Here is a 15,305-nt window from a genome sequence, read left to right on the forward strand (position 1 = left end):
ACAGAGGGAACCTCTCGCCTCCTTTGACCCCTGCCCTTCACCTCCCTAGCTCCCCCCGTCACTCAGATTTTTGGCCCTACAGCTGAAGGCAAGCAGTCAGAGCATGCACTTAGACAAGTTCTCTTTACATTTTGGTCACGCTTGGAGCTACACGCCATAGTTAGAGATTTTCATGAGCCCCATAAAAACGGTGGTATTTAGCAGCCAATTTAGGCTAGTACCCAGAGCTTACGCTCCACGTCTTCCCAATTCATATCAATTAGTCCATCTAGTGGTCGGTTCCGGAGTTGCACCTCTTTAGTTTGAAAAAGCTAAATGAACTTCAGTCAATGAGGATCTCCAAAGGAGCCAGAACACCTCCGAGGCACAATACAAGCCAATACTATAGGGGAATGTCTCTTAGACTCCATCCTGAATGCTTCTTCTAAAACTGACTGGTCTAAAATCCAGGAGTGTAGACAACAGAGACCCAAATCCATCTGCAATGATAGGGCCTGTCCAGGAAATGTATGGAAAGGCCTGGTCCTTGACAATCACACTGCTTCTATTGTGGCCACGAGTTCCGTCAACATTCTGAGACCAAAAATTAGAGACGTGCTGAAAAACACCATCTTACCTGGAGAAATGCCTTGATTCCAGAACTCCAAGAGAGCCCAACATGAGGATGCAGGAAAAAAAAAAAAAATCCACACAATCCAGTTTAAGACCCTGCTACTTAAACAATCGGGGAAAAAAAAAAAAAAAGGTCCATCCTATCAGGGCCATCCCAAAACACTAAACCAAATCTTGATAGAGACAGCTATAGGTACTGTAAAGAAAAGGGACATTGGATTTGAGACTGTCCAGCTTTAAAATACAAAGCAGAGTTGGATTCAGTCTCCTCAGGGACTCCCAGCAGAGTTTTTCCTCTGTGTCCATAAACACCCTTCAACCCACAGAGGGGAATGACCATTCTCATTAATGGACGTGCTAGCCCCGGCTTTGTAGATACAGGGGCCACCCCACCCCCTTAAGTATCCCATAGTCCCCCCCAGCCCTTACCCTCCCTCGGTGCACAGCAATGATTTTTAAATTTATTTATTTGATTTATTTATTCATGGCTGCGCTGGGTCTTAGTTGCTTCTTAGTGGCTTGCTTCTTGTGGGCTACTCTCCCTTGAGGTGCGCGGGCTTCTCACTGCAGTGGCTTCTATTGTTGCGGAGCACAGGCTCTGGGCGCGCGGACTTCAGTAGTTGTGGTGCACGGGCTTAGTTGCTCCGCGGCATATGGGATCTTCCCGGACCAGGGCTCGAACCCATGTCCCCTGCATTGGCAGGCGGATGCTTAACCACTGCGCCACCAGGGAAGCCCCCTGCCCAGCAATGATTGCCATGAGATGCCACAATTTGCCACACCGTTGTCTAAGCCACTCTTCGTCCATCTCGTTAGGCCCCTTACTACCCAGCACAGTTTCTTACTCAGATTATTCCAATAAGTCTTTCAGGAAGGGATATTTTATCAGTTGGGAACATTAACATGTCATGTTCACAAGAGAGCCTATTTTCCCCAGTCCCTGACTGCCACTGTCCATCTTAGATCACTAATCTCCCTCACCCCCCAGAAAAAAACCCATCAACCTCTCCCTGAGGCCCACAGAGTCAAGATATGCTGACCCCAACCCGTGATTCTCTTTGGGCCTCCAACTCAGCAAACATAGGGTGCATCTCAGAGGCTGAGCCTCTTAAAGTGGAAATAGATTTTTTTTCATATCCTTCCTGAAACCACCTTCACACGCTCTGACACACTCAACCCATCGTTCAAGGCCTCCTCATACCCACCTCCAGCCCCTGCAACACTCCCGTCTTGACTGTCAAGAGCCCCAATGTTGGAAATTCCCTGGCGGTCCAGTGGTTAGGACTCTGCGCTTTTACTGCCGAGGGCCTGGGTTCAATCCCTGGTCAGGGAACCAAGAAGAACCCCAATGTTTCCATTGGGATACTGGCTAGTCCAAGACCTCTAGGCCATAAATAAAATAGTCAAACCTTGGTTCCCGAGAGCTCCAGATCCACGCACCTTCCTGGCCAGCCTCTATTCCTTCCAACACCCCCCAATTCGCAGTCTCTCTTTGTTTTCACCTGGGAACGTCAACAATATACACGGACAGGTATGTCTCAAGGACTCACTGAAGTTCCTACTTACTTTTCTCAGACGCTGAGTGTAAATTTGAAGGAATTGGTTCTCCTTTGCAGTTCCTCTCTAATCCAAAACGTGGATCATCTTCTCGTCTGTTCTGTTCATTTCAACAGCTCACTCACTGCCACTCAATATCTACCCCGTGCCCTTGCCCATAGGGACGCAAGATATCTGGGGACAAATTACAACTATGTAAGCCACAAGTACACTATTTAGTACACGACCTTGCACCTGAAGGTAAAACCTTATCCACAGAACGCATTTATCCCATCATTAATTTCATCTTCACCCAAGACTGAAATGCAACTCCAGTGGTTTCTGGCTCTGTTACGGGTTGAATTATGTCCCGCAAAATATATGTGAGAGTCTTACCCCCCAGTATCTGAGAACGTGATCTGATTTGCAAAATAGGATCGTTGCAGATGGATTGAGCATTGCCCCACATACTCCCTTCCAAGACCCCTCCCAACTCAGTGCTCGATTGTTACAGGAAGTTCTCCTGCCCCCACCATCTATGAATCAGGATTCACGTGCTCCTTTTATTCAATACAACTTCCCTAATGGCCCCTTCATGGGACTCAGTTTCTGTAATCACTGAACTTTAAATGATGCCATAACAACCATAATGGCAGGAACCACCTCCTCATTGAACTCACCTGGGTTTTCCAGCTATCACAATATTACGAATCCTGAGTCAACTGATGTCACTGACAATGTCTCTTGGTGTCAGTGGCATCGCGCCTCTTGTGACTCATCTCATGGTCCCAGTCCTGTCCCTGCATCTTCTCCTTGGCTTTCCACCTTTAATCAACATTTGTTTTCTGACCACTCAGATAAATAAGGCGATTATTTCCACGAGTCTCGAATTGCCCCCCAATGATTCGTAATTCACACGTGGCGGCTTCGCAGCCCTTATCAGCGTTTCAATTTCCCTTCATTCTATCAATACCTCAGAATTCACTCTTTCTCCTGTCAAACCCCCAACTCCTCACAAACGTGAGAGATCCGCCAAATCCTGTGGAGGCTGACAATCATGCAGACACAAGATCCAGGGTGTCTGTGACCTCCTTTTTCATCAGGACCCAAAGAAACCTTGGGATAAGAAACCAAATGCTTGGGAGTAAACTCCCAGAATTTCATCTGGCCTCTGACCATGTTTGGACAACTCTTCGGGGGTTTCCAGGGAAGGGACTTGTGTGCTGCGGTTGGAAGTAACCCCAGGAACTTCCTGGAACCAGGAAGTTCCAGGTTCGTCCGCAGGAGTTCTGCAGACATCATCGCCATCAACATCAAAAAGCCAACAAGGAAATCCACAAAATTGCTACCGCTGTTCTGACTCCACCAACCAAGGATCTCTCTTCCCCTCCTTCTTGGAACCCTCTCAAATGGCTGCCCTCTGGTCTCAAATCTTGGTTTTACTCCCTTATTCAACCATGAATAATTCTCTTTTTATTTGTCTTCCTAGGAATACCTATCTTCAAATGGCCAGAACCCTAAGTCAGCTCCAGATCCAACATTTTACACAGCAAATGGTTCACCTGGTCTTGCACAAACAGCAGAGATGAAAACGAATCCTGACCTCACCCCAGATACTTACGACTTAGAAAATCTTGTTTGAGAGAGTTTTCCATATCCCCTTTCATCAGCCTGATCATCTCCCCATTGTTGGTAAATTAAGGTAATGTAAGGACAGTCTACATCTGTCTTAAACAAGAGGCAGGGGGAACTTCCCTGGTGGTCCAGTGGGTAAGACTCCATGCTCCCAATGCAGGGGGCCCGGGTTCGATCCCTGGTCAGGGAACTAGATCCCACATGCATGCCACGACTAAGATCCCGCGTGTGGCAACTAAGACCCGGGGCAGCCAAAATAAATAAGTTAATAATAATAATAAAAATAAATAATAATAAAACAAGAGGGGGATTAAATAAAGTTTATCTCTACTAAAACCCAGACTCGTTTTTTCTCCTTGGGACTCACTAGATAATTTTTAACTTATTTATCAGACCCTTCTGTGGCTCTTTATACATGGAAGGCACTGCTCCAAGCACTTGACAAACATCTCCCTTAATCCTCATAACAACTCTAGGAGGTAGACAGTATTACAACTCCAATTATACAGCTAAGGAAATTGAGGCACAGAGAGGTTAAGCATGTTTCCCAGGGTCACACAGTTAGAAAGTGGCAGAGCTAGGGCTCACCCCAGGCAGTCTGGTTCTGGAGTCTTCGCTCTCAGTCACCAACATTGTCTCTCCAGTTCAGGACCAGAAGGTAACCTGGGATCATAAAAGAGGGAGGGTCTTACATGATCTTCTGGGCCCTGGCTTTCAGGGAGTCAAGATCTGTCTGAGAAATGGGTATGGATTTTGAAGCTAAATCTTGATGGTTGTAGGGACACACACTCGGCGTAGTGACACTGGCTGGCCGCCTGGGGGGGCGCCAGCCCCGCTCGCGGAGCCAGGATAGGGAGGAGGGAACCTTGGAAACGAACGTCAGGCTCAGACTCTTATGAACCACAGAACGTTGAGAACAGAGCATCTTAGAAGGCTGAGAACAAAGCCTCTTAGAACGTAGAACAAAAGCCCCTGGAATCGTAGAATGGTGAGCGCAAAGCCTCACAGCATCTGGGAGACAAAAGACGCTTAGATTCTGTTCGGGTTGAATCATAGACTCTTACAGCCAGGGTCTTATAATTCCAGAATTTGGGACATGACCGATCTTAAACTCTTAGACGTAAGACTGGCTACCGAATTTGAAAGGCCCAGTGCAAAATGAAAATGCGAGGTCCCTTTTCAAAAAAATAAGAATTTCAAGACAGTAACGGCAGAATATTAAACCAAGCTCGGGGCCCTTCTAAGCCGGTCGTATGCCCGTGAAGCCGGCCTCGCTTAGAAGCACAATTTTATGGGAGGATTACCAATTTTTAGTGGTCTGGCCCTCTAGTTTTCCAGTTGAATGTCTGGGAAGGCTTCCTGGAAGAGCAAGCAAAATCAGCACTCGACTCTCAAACCCTTTCCGCCCCCCCCCCGCGCTCAGCCTCAGAAGCTGAAGGTTACGAGGGGTGGGGGGAGAGGAGCAGCTGCCAAAATGTCACGGGGACAGAGTCTCTATTTATAGATCACCCCTGCCCCTCTCGCGGGACAGTCCAATGGTAGCCAGACCTCTCCTGCAAGGGGGCGGAACCAGTTGCGGGGGAGGCAAGGACCAATGACATCGGGGCAAGGGCAGACTTGTTTCATTGTGACGCGTGGGGACATGGCCAGGGCCCAAAGGGAGGTGAGAAGGGGGGCGTGGCGAAGAGGCCAGTAAGCAGAGCGAGTAGGCAGCTGCGAGCATGCGTCGCGTTGGGGGGTGCGGGTGCACAGCCGAGCATCTTCGTAAGGAAGGGTACCAGCCAATAAGCGATGGTTGCTCTGTCGCCGGGGGCGTGGCCATGCAGATAAGGCGCGGGTGGGCGGCCCAATGGGCGGGCGCCTATGCAGATGAGACGGTGACAGCCGGGCCAGCGGGCGGGCGGGCGGGCAGGCGGGCTCTTGGGGCGGGGAGGTGGGACCGGGAGAGGGGTGGCCGCGGGGCCCGGCCGGGCTGGGGCGGGGGGCCGCAGCCATGATCCGGGCCTTCTCCTTCCCGGTGAGCCCCGAGAGGGGTCGGCTGCGGGGCTGGCTGGAAGGCAGCCTGGCCGGGCTCTGCGAGTTACACTGGCTCCGGGAGAGGCAGGAGTACCGCGTGCAGCAGGCGCTGCGGCTGGCCCAGCCCGGAATGGGGGGCGCCGAGGCCGAGGACGAGGAGGACGCCGACGAGGACGAAGATGCGGCGGCGGCGCGCCGGGCCGCAGCGGCCCTTGAAGAGCAGCTGGTGAGGGGCCGCCTGTCCGTTCGTCCCTCTGCCCCCGTCTGTGTCTGTCTGTCCGCCTGTCTCGGCTGGATGCTCAGACACCCGTCTGGGTGGGGGAGGGAGGAGGGGGAAAGGAGAGGGGGGTGGGGCTGGAGGGCTGGAGGGTCGGGGCGGCGGGCGGGATCAGGCCTCCCCAACCCCAAACTGGGGAAGGGGGCTGCACTGCCTCCGCTGGACCCTCAGGCCCATTCCCTACACCGCTTCCCCAAAGAAAAATCCATCTGGGCACCAAGTATGTGTCAAGCCCAGGCTGAGTATTTGGCAGGCGTTGTCTTCTTGCAGCTTGGGGGACGGGCGTGATAGTTCCCACTTCATAGAGAAAAAACCCTGAGTCTCAGAGAAGGCAAACGACTCACCCAAGGTCACACGGCAGGATCCAAACATGCCTCTCTCCCGGCCTCCATACCGGGGCCCCGACTTCCCCAAGTCCTGGTGTGCTTGGCGATCTCCGGAGGGGGCGGGGAGGGGGGAGGGGATCCTCGGGCCTCCTGAGGGAGGGATTGCTGCTGAGAGGAAGTTCACAGTCCCTTAGGATCCCACGGTGATCTTGACCCTCTGTGACACTTGCCCTCCTTTCCTACCTGGCCACAGCCCTGGTTAGGCCAAGAGGTGGCAGATTGAGGCAGCATGGGTGTCTGACTTCTGGATTCCCTGGGTGCCCTGGTGGTGGAAGATGAGGCAGAGGTCTCCAGATGACTTAAGAAGCATCACCCCTCTTTCCCTCTCTATGCCATTTCTTAATTCTCCTGACCTCTTCCTGTGTTTCTTGCACTCTTTTCCCAACTGCCACATCTCTGCGACTTTGTGTCTATTTCTCCATCTTTCTCAATCCTCTGCCTCTCTATCTCTGTCTCCCTGGCCTTGCCTTCTCGCATTTCTGCACCTCTCTCTCTTCCTGCCCCACATCCTTGTCCCTCTCTCTCTTCCCCTCCCCCCAGCCCGCCAGGCCCCAGACCCGGGCTTCACTTGCTGATCCCATCCCCAAGCCTGTGTGTGGTCAGGGCTTCCCGTTTGGGGAAACCTGAGCCGAGGTAGTGGGGGGAGGGGGCTCTCCCTGCTACTGACCTCGACTGCCCCCTCCCCAGATGGAGAATGGGGAGGAACGCTGAAGCCAGACTCTGGGGCTGCAAGCCCAGCCCCTCCCCCCCAGACCCCCACCCCCGGCGGGGAGAGGGACCCTGCACATTCTTCTCTGGAAACAGAAACAGCTGTGGGAGGCCTCACCCCCTCCCAAAGTTAGAGACGCGTTGTAGGGGCCTTCAGCAGCTCACCCCACCCCGAGCTGGCTGGGCTTGGGAAGGCACCTCCCACCCCTCCAAGGAGAGGGAGAAGGCATGCGGATGGGCCAGCTGTGGTCCTGCCTTCCTGTCCCTCATCCTCTGCCTCTCTCTGCCTCAGTCTCCCCCTTCTCTGCCCCTCTGTCTACCCCCCCAGCCCTCAGTATCTCCCCCACGAGGTGGTAGTGGAGGGGCCTCTTCCCCCCACAATCTCCAGGCAAAGCTCCGTCCCAGCGTCAGGGAGGAGGCGGTGGCAAGCAACGGGAAGGAGACAGCGCCACTGAGGGAGGAGCAGAGAAGCGCTAAATATAAACTCCTCTGGTGTTGGGGGTTCCTGGGTCCTTCCAAAGAGGGGGTGGGAGCCTCCTCTGATCCCTGAGTCTCTGTTGTGTGATGCATACCCCTCCCCCTCCTCCACCTCCCTCCCAGGAATACACTCCCTTTGAAGCAAGAAAGACGGAAGCCAGAGTTGATTCGTTTCTAATAGGAATGATGGGGATGAAGGGAAAGATAAGGGGTATCTCAGAGAAAAGAGGCAAGAATCCTGAATGGGGGCAGGAGCCCTGTTCTCTCCCACCAAGGAAAATGGTCCCCTTCCAGCAAGAAGGATTAAAGTTAGACTTGCAGAAGGACTTCCTAACAGAGATAAAGGGAATTGGACACAGATTAGGGGCATGTGAGTGGGGGCAGCCAAGGTCTGGGAAAGTTTGGGCAAAGGGGTCTCCAGGGGTCCGAACCACATTCATGTTAAACCTGCCAGAGCTGGAGAGCCTCAGGCCCACTTGTTGAAGGGCTTGCAAAAAAAAGGATGAGGGGCATTGTGGGTAGGCAGGGAGCCAGATTCAGGCCAAGGACCTTCTGGTCTTTTAAAGATTCATCCCTTTGCAACTGGAAGAAATGAGGTCAGACTTACAAATGGGGGTGGGTGTAGACTAGGGGGGTGCTGGGGGGTCCAGGCACAGGGGAGGAGGAGGCCTCTGCTGTTTATCTTCCAAACTCCTACTCTTCCCTGCAGTGGAAGAACTGAAATTAGACCTGCAGAACTTACCGAAAAAAAAAAAAAAATCTTTTTTCACTTATTTCTAATTACACAAGTAAAACATGATTTTATATTTTCTTTGTTAGAAATTCATAGCTTTCGTGTAATAATAAAAGCCAGCATTTATTAAGTGCCTAAAAGGAACTGCTGTTTAAACTCATTTAATCCTCACAACAACCTCATAGGAGAGGGAGTCAAATGATGCCCATGTTACAGATGAGGAAACTAAGGCCCAGAGAGGTGAAGTAACCTGCTTAAGGTCACACAGCTGGGAAGTGGCAAAGGTGAATTTGAACCCTGGCAATTTGGCTCCCAGCCATGCCTCCATAAACACTTCATCCTACCATCCAGTCCCCTCATCCCTCCCTTGACCCCCTAAATGCACCCTCTCCCCTGTGATCACCACCATTGTCACCCTGGTGTGAGTTCTGCATCTATGCGCAGAAACAGCTTACATACCAAGAAACATAGAGTTCGCTTTGCTTTTTTTCAAATTCCAGTTTCTTGGGTGAGGTGTCAGAGACTATGGGCAGTGGTTCTCAAAGTGTGGCCCGCTGGACCACTAGCAGCATAACTGGGGAACTTGTTAGAAATGCAAATTCTCAGGCTTCTGCCTGGAATCAGAAGCTCTGGAGGTCGGACCCAGTAATTTGGGTTTTACCACGACCCCCAGGTAGTTCTGACTCACCCTTATACTATACATTCTGCATTTTTCTTTTTCCACTCCATGATAGGTCTTGGAGATGGTTCTATATAGAAATTGCCTCATTCCATTTTAACAGCTGTATAGTATTCTGCAGTATTCATTCATTCCTTCCCCAAACATTTCCTGAGCACCTACTTTGTGCCAGGAGCTGTTCTAGGCACTGGGGCGGGTTGGGGAGTGCGTGTGGGAGGCGGTGGGAGGGTAGGCACAGCAGTATACAAAACAGACAAAAATCTCTGCCCTCCTGGGGCTGGGGCTGACAATCTAGTGAGAAAGACAATAAACAAATAGCCTGCTATGTCACTTTAAGTCAGGAGGTCATTACTGCTATGTTGGAATAAAGGCAGGGCAACCCAGGTACAGAATGATCAGGAGCTATTTTGGAAAGAGTAGTCAGAGAAGGGAGCATGTAACAATCTGAATGAAGCAAGGGAGAGAGCCAGGAGGGTGTGCTGGGGAAACACATCCCACCGAGGTAGGAGCATGTGTGATATGTTCGGGGAACAGCGAGGAGGCCAGTGTGGCTCCAGCAGCGTGAACCAAGGGCATGATTAGTGGGGGACAGGTGATGGGGTATAGGGGCGGTCCTTGATGTTTTTTAGCCACCCCTGAGGCTGCACAATTCGGCTGCATTCCTGGCTCCTGCTCAAAGATGACACCACCCTGAGCATCTCTGTACACCCAGGGCAGGAGCCCAAAGTGGAACGATTAGTTGACTTTCCTCCCATAAACAAGCCCAGATGGGGGCTTCTGTTCTAGGGGGGAGGGGTGGGGACTGGGGCCCAGGAGAGCAGCCAAAGGAGTAGGAAGCTGCGGGGCGGCGGAGGGAGGGCGGGGGGGCCGCGTTGTCTGCGGGGGAGCCGGCCAGTCTTTCTGCCCTAAATAGGCAAGGCTGGGCGTCTGCCCTCTCAGCCCCTCCTCCCTCCTTCCCTCCCTCCTGCCGCCTGCCGTCCAGACAAGCCGCTTTTGTCTGAGGGTCAACCGTCTGCCTGAGGCTGCCACCACCTCTGGCCTCCCCCAGATCCGCGGGAGACTCTTCCTGGCTCTGGCCCTGTTTTCCAAAGTGGGGTTAAGCCCTAGTGTCTCGGAGATCCCATCTGTGTTTCTTCAGCCCCTACCCCTACCGCGTCACAGTCACTTCCCTTTTAAAGTGTTTTCACCTTCATTTATCCACATCTGATAGGAAATGGTCTTTTCCCGCAGCAAGGATCCAGGGTAGACTCCATCGAAATTTCCCATGGGGATGCGGAGCTGCGGCAGACCATGGGGGCTTCTGGGTGGGATTGGAGCCAGGGCAGGAGGAGGATGTGGTCCCTGCTGGGGGCAAAGGAACCCGCTGGGGTTCACCGCTGTAGTACAATACCACTAAGGCTAGATTCACAGAAGGACTTTCCAGTAGACATGGGGGCGATTCTTTCTGAGAGGAGGAGCAAAGATTTATGAGTCATGGTCAGCCTATGTCATCCAAATGAGGGAAAGAGTCAGTCTGCAGCAGGGGAATTCCCTTCCCTGGTGGTGCAGTGGTTAAGAACCCGCCTGCCAATGCAGGGGACACGGGTTCGAGCCCTGGTCCGGGAAGATCCCACATGCCGCGGAGCAGCTAAGCCCCTGCGCCACAACTACTGAGCCTACGCTCTAGAGCTCGCGTGCCACAGCTGCTGAAGCCCGTGCGCCTACAGCCCATGCTCTGCGATGAGAAGACCCCGCGCGCCGCAACTAGAGAAAGCCCGTGCAAAGCAACAAAGACCCAACTCAGCCAAAAATAAATAAATAAATTTCCTTTTCTAAAAATCTGCAGCAGGAAGGACTTAAGGAAGACTTGCAGAAGGACCTTCCATTGGTGATAAGGAGCAGTGGGGGAAGATAGGAGCATCGGAGAAAGGAGAGTCAAAGTCTGGGAGAAGGCAGACGAATGGATGGCTAAGAGAGATCTGCTGGGTCCTCAACACCAACTTTTAGTGGTGAACTGCCCTTGCATCAAGAAGACCTGGAGTTACACTCAAAGAGGGACATTCTAATAAGGGTTAAGGGGCCATGAGCACCAGATAGAGGGAAGAGCTGATAGGGAGGGGACAAGGGATGGGGACTTCTGAAGACTTATCACTCACACTTAAGAGGGAACGAGGTGACTGCAGCATGAGGGACTAGAGTTAGACAGCCAGAGGACTTTCTAATGGGATGAAGGGACAGAGATCTTGAGGGGGATCCTGTAACTTGGGTACTCTTTTACCTTTTTGAAATCGCAGCCTCCCTGTCAGAGTGAAAGTCTGCCCATGAGCTCCTAGAATAGGGGACCAGCTGGCAGAGGACTCAGGGGTACTTCTGACCATCTTGCTTTCCCCACCTCCTCAGGAGGCCTTGCCCGGGCTCATCTGGGACCTGGGCCAGCAGCTGGGAGACCTGAGCCTGGAGTCTGGGGGCCTGGAACAGGAGAGTGGGCGCAGCTCGGGTAAGCATGGCTAGAGGTAGTGGGGTCTGCCTGGGACACCCCACCCCGCTGTCTCCTGTTTCTCAGGCTTCCCACTCTATGCCTCTTGATCTCCTCCTTTCCTCCCCACCCCTGGTTTCCCCTTTCAGGCCCCCCTGATTGTCTCTCCCCTTCTTTTTGGAATCCAGGCTTCTATGAAGACCCCAGCTCCACAGGAGGTCCAGACTCACCACCCTCGACCTTCTGTGGGGACAGTGGCTTCTCCGGATCTGGCTCCTATGGACGCCTGGGTCCCTCTGAACCCCGGGGCATCTATGCCAGCGAGAGGCCCAAGTCCTTAGGTAAGGTGGGTGGGGTCGGGCCCCCGAGAGCCAGGGAATGGACAATAAGAGGATGCTTTTAAACACAAGCGTCTGAGTCAGACCAACCTGGATTCGAATTCTGGCTGTGACAGTCCCTTTTTGTGTGATTTTGAGCATGCTGCTTCTTTCTGGCCCTCTGTTTCTCCATCTGTTAAAATGGGATTAATGACAGCACCTACTTCATAGGGAAGTTTTGACTATTCAGTGAGCCTCTGCCCTAAGACATTGAACTTGGCACATGGTAGCCATTAGGTAAACAAAAATTGCTGTTCATTTATTCACGTAAGTTTCTGAGTCCCTACTATGTGCATTCCTAGCACATATCCTAGGGGTGAGGGATACAGCAGTAAAATCACTGTCTTCATGAAGCTGACATTCTAGTGGGAGAAATAGATAATATACAAGATAAATAAGTAAAATATCTGGGACATTAGATATTGACATGTACCATGAAAAGAAAATTAGGGAAGGGGACGACAGCGTGTCCCTTGGAGTTGGGGAGGGAACTCCAATTTTAGAAAATATGGCCGGAGAGGACGTCACTGAGACTGTGACATTTGAGTGGCGCCCTAAAGTAAGTGAGGGAGTGGGCCAAGCAGATACCCTGAGGGAGGAGTAGTTCAGGCAGCAGCAACAGCAAGTACAAAGGCCCTGAGGCTGGAGCGTGACTGGCCCGTTCATCCAGGCCAGTGTAGCTGAAAACATATAAATGTAGAGGAGTTGGAGGTCAGAGACACAGATGCAGGACAGACCATTCAAGGTCTTATAGGCCACTGTGCAGATTTTGTTATCAACCTAGTGTGCGAGAAGGGCTGAGAGCAGGTTGTGTGTGCGTGTTTGTTTTGTTTTTTATGGGAGTGGGAGAGTAGGAGAGGCGGTGGGCAATTTGCCCCTCCTAGGCTCATTGGGAAAGGGCTTTGAGAGCCTCTCTTCCTTTTTTGCCTCCCCCCGCCAGGAGACGCCAGTCCCAGTTCACACGAGGCGGTGGGCGCTCGGGCAGCCGTGCCCCGGTCCTTCTCGGCGCCCTACCCGACGGCTGCGGTCCCAGAGGCCTGCTCCTCCGCGGAGCGACGAGCCCGCGCGGGGCCCTTCCTGACGCCCAGCCCCCTGCACGCCGTGGCGCTGCGCAGCCCGCGGCCGTGCAGCCGTCCGCCCCCTGACTCGCCAGACGCCGCGGGCTCCGGGCGGCCCCTGGACGGCTACATCTCGGCGCTCTTGCGCAGGCGCCGCCGCCGGGGGGCGGGCCAGCCCCGGACCAGTCCCGGGGGCGCGGACGGGGGCCCGCGGCGCCAGAACAGCGTGCGCCAGCGGCCGCCCGACGCGTCCCCGCCCCCCGGAGGCGCGCGGTCCGCGCCGGAGCCCCCGGTGGAGCGCGCGGTGGGCCGTCCCGCCAGCCCGGCCCCCTTGGGCCGCGGCTGGGCTTCGCCATGGGAGTCGGAGGCGGCCCCCGAGCCCGCCGCACCGCCCGCCGCCCCCTCGCCCCCCGACAGCCCGGCCGAGGGCCGCCTGGTGAAGGCACAGTACATCCCAGGCGCGCAGGCCGCCACCCGCGGCCTCCCCGGCCGCGCGGCGCGCCGCAAAGCGCCCCCACTGACCCGCGGCCGCAGCGTGGAGCAGTCCCCACCCCGGGAGCGTCCCCGGGCCGCGGGCCGCCGCGGACGCATGGCCGAGGCTTCGGGCCGCCGGGGCTCGCCCAGGGCTCGCAAGGCCGCTCGCTCCCAGTCCGAGACCAGCCTTTTGGGCCGCGCCGCCGCGGTTCCTCCGGGCCCCCCCAAGTACCCTACAGTCGAAAGAGAAGAGCCTCGGCCGCCACGGCCCCGCCGTGGTCCAGCGCCCACTCTCGCGGCTCAGGCCGCGGGGTCCTGCCGCCGCTGGCGCTCCACGGCCGAGATCGACGCTGCCGATGGGCGCCGAGGCCGGCCCCGCGGTCCCGCCGCCCGAGGCCCGGGTCCTGGCCCATCCCCGTCAGCTCCTCAGCGCCGTTTGCTCTATGGCTGCGCGGGCAGCGACTCGGAGTGCTCGGCCGGGCGCCTGGGGCCCCTCGGACGCCGGGGCCCGACAGGCGGCGTCGGCGTCGGCTACGGGGAGAGTGAATCCAGCGCCAGCGAGGGGGAGTCGCCTGCCTTCAGCTCCGCATCCAGCGACTCCGACGGCAGCGGTGGCCTCGTGTGGCCGCAGCAGTTGGTGGCAGCCACCGCGGCCTCCGGGCCAGGGGCTGGTGCAGGTGGAGGGGCGCCCGCGGGCCCCGCCAAAGTCTTTGTGAAGATCAAGGCTTCCCACGCGCTCAAGAAGAAGATATTGCGTTTCCGTTCGGGTTCTCTCAAGGTCATGACTACAGTGTGAGTTTAGAGGTTTGCTTGGGCTCCCCCTTCATGGCCTCTGCACCACCACACCCCCAATCGCTGACCCTTCTACACCTCCCTTCCAAAGACCACCATTTTCTCTGCTTCCAAAGACCCTTCCTCACTGCCCCATCCACTGCAGTCTTGGTTGAAAAGGCTCCCCCTCCACCACAGGGAGGAATGGGGGAGGAGCCCTGTTTGACCCAGTTCAGCTGCTGGCTCTGCAGCCCTTGGGCAAGAAAGTTCCCTTTCGGTGGGCCTCACTTTCTTCATCTGTACTATGGGTGTACTATGGTATGCAGCAGGGGTAATTCAGTTTGAATTTCCCCATTTTAGTTTAGACACTTAGTCCGTTTGTTCCCCTTCATTTCTCTCACTGAGCCTTCTTATTCCTCCTTTCCATGCCCAGATATGGCCCCCCCTCATTCACAAAGTGCCCCCCTCCATGTCCCTGGACCCTTAGGATACCCCCTTAGCACCCTGGTCAGAGACTCTGTGTCTGACCCAGACGGTGCCTGCAGAGTGCCCTGGGAAGGGAAGGAGCACTGACTTTGGGGTTTTGAGGGTCAAGTAGGAGTTGGTAACACCTGGAAAGAAAGACTCTTTCACCTCCCTCCCTGGACAGATATGGAGGATTGGGGGGTAGAAGAGGGGAAGGAAGATGGCTTCTATCTCGTGGCACCCTCTGTGAGAGGGAGTGGGGGGAGACCAGGATGACCCTCAGTTGTTCCAGTCCAGTATTGTTTTTCTTTTTTAAACTTACTGTATTTATTATGACGATGGTGACTCCCCAGTGCACAGGGGGGCCAGAATCTGTGTGTTTCTCTAACCTCTTTGTAAATAAATGCACAGTGTTATACGTGGTGGTGGACTCTCCTTCTGTGGCTAAATGGGCTTTTCCTTTGAACTAATATTTATTGAGCAACTACTGTTTGCTTTGGGTATGGTAGTGTCCAGAACCAGATGGCAGATCCCAGGGTAGGTCTCAAGAGCATTTTCTTACCATTGAATATTTTACTTCAATGACTCTGACCTTTGGTTGAGTTTTGTTTGGTCATAAATATGGTTTCACAAAAATGGAAATAAT

At 54.2% G+C, this 15,305-nt stretch overlaps 1 protein-coding gene across 2 annotated transcripts; it reads left to right on the plus strand.

Moving 5' to 3' along the window:
* The first annotated feature begins 5,711 nt into the window (after positions 1 to 5,711).
* Positions 5,712 to 15,305, plus strand: DACT3 (dishevelled binding antagonist of beta catenin 3). 2 transcript variants are annotated; one of them, XM_024132826.3, is made up of 4 exons: positions 5,712 to 6,025; positions 11,439 to 11,535; positions 11,703 to 11,855; positions 12,832 to 15,305. In XM_024132826.3, exons 1-4 carry the CDS (start codon positions 5,777 to 5,779, stop codon positions 14,217 to 14,219), a joined length of 1,887 nt encoding a protein of 628 aa, XP_023988594.1. In that variant the 5' UTR covers positions 5,712 to 5,776; the 3' UTR covers positions 14,220 to 15,305. The 2 variants fall into 2 exon arrangements, with proteins under 2 accessions (XP_023988594.1, XP_028340598.1); XM_028484797.2 differs by lacking the exon at positions 5,712 to 6,025 and adding an exon at positions 9,310 to 9,561 and having other exon boundaries at positions 12,832 to 15,303.

This window comes from Physeter macrocephalus, unplaced genomic scaffold (assembly GCF_002837175.3).
Source record: "Physeter macrocephalus isolate SW-GA unplaced genomic scaffold, ASM283717v5 random_236, whole genome shotgun sequence".
Taxonomy (NCBI): Eukaryota; Metazoa; Chordata; class Mammalia; order Artiodactyla; family Physeteridae; genus Physeter; species Physeter macrocephalus.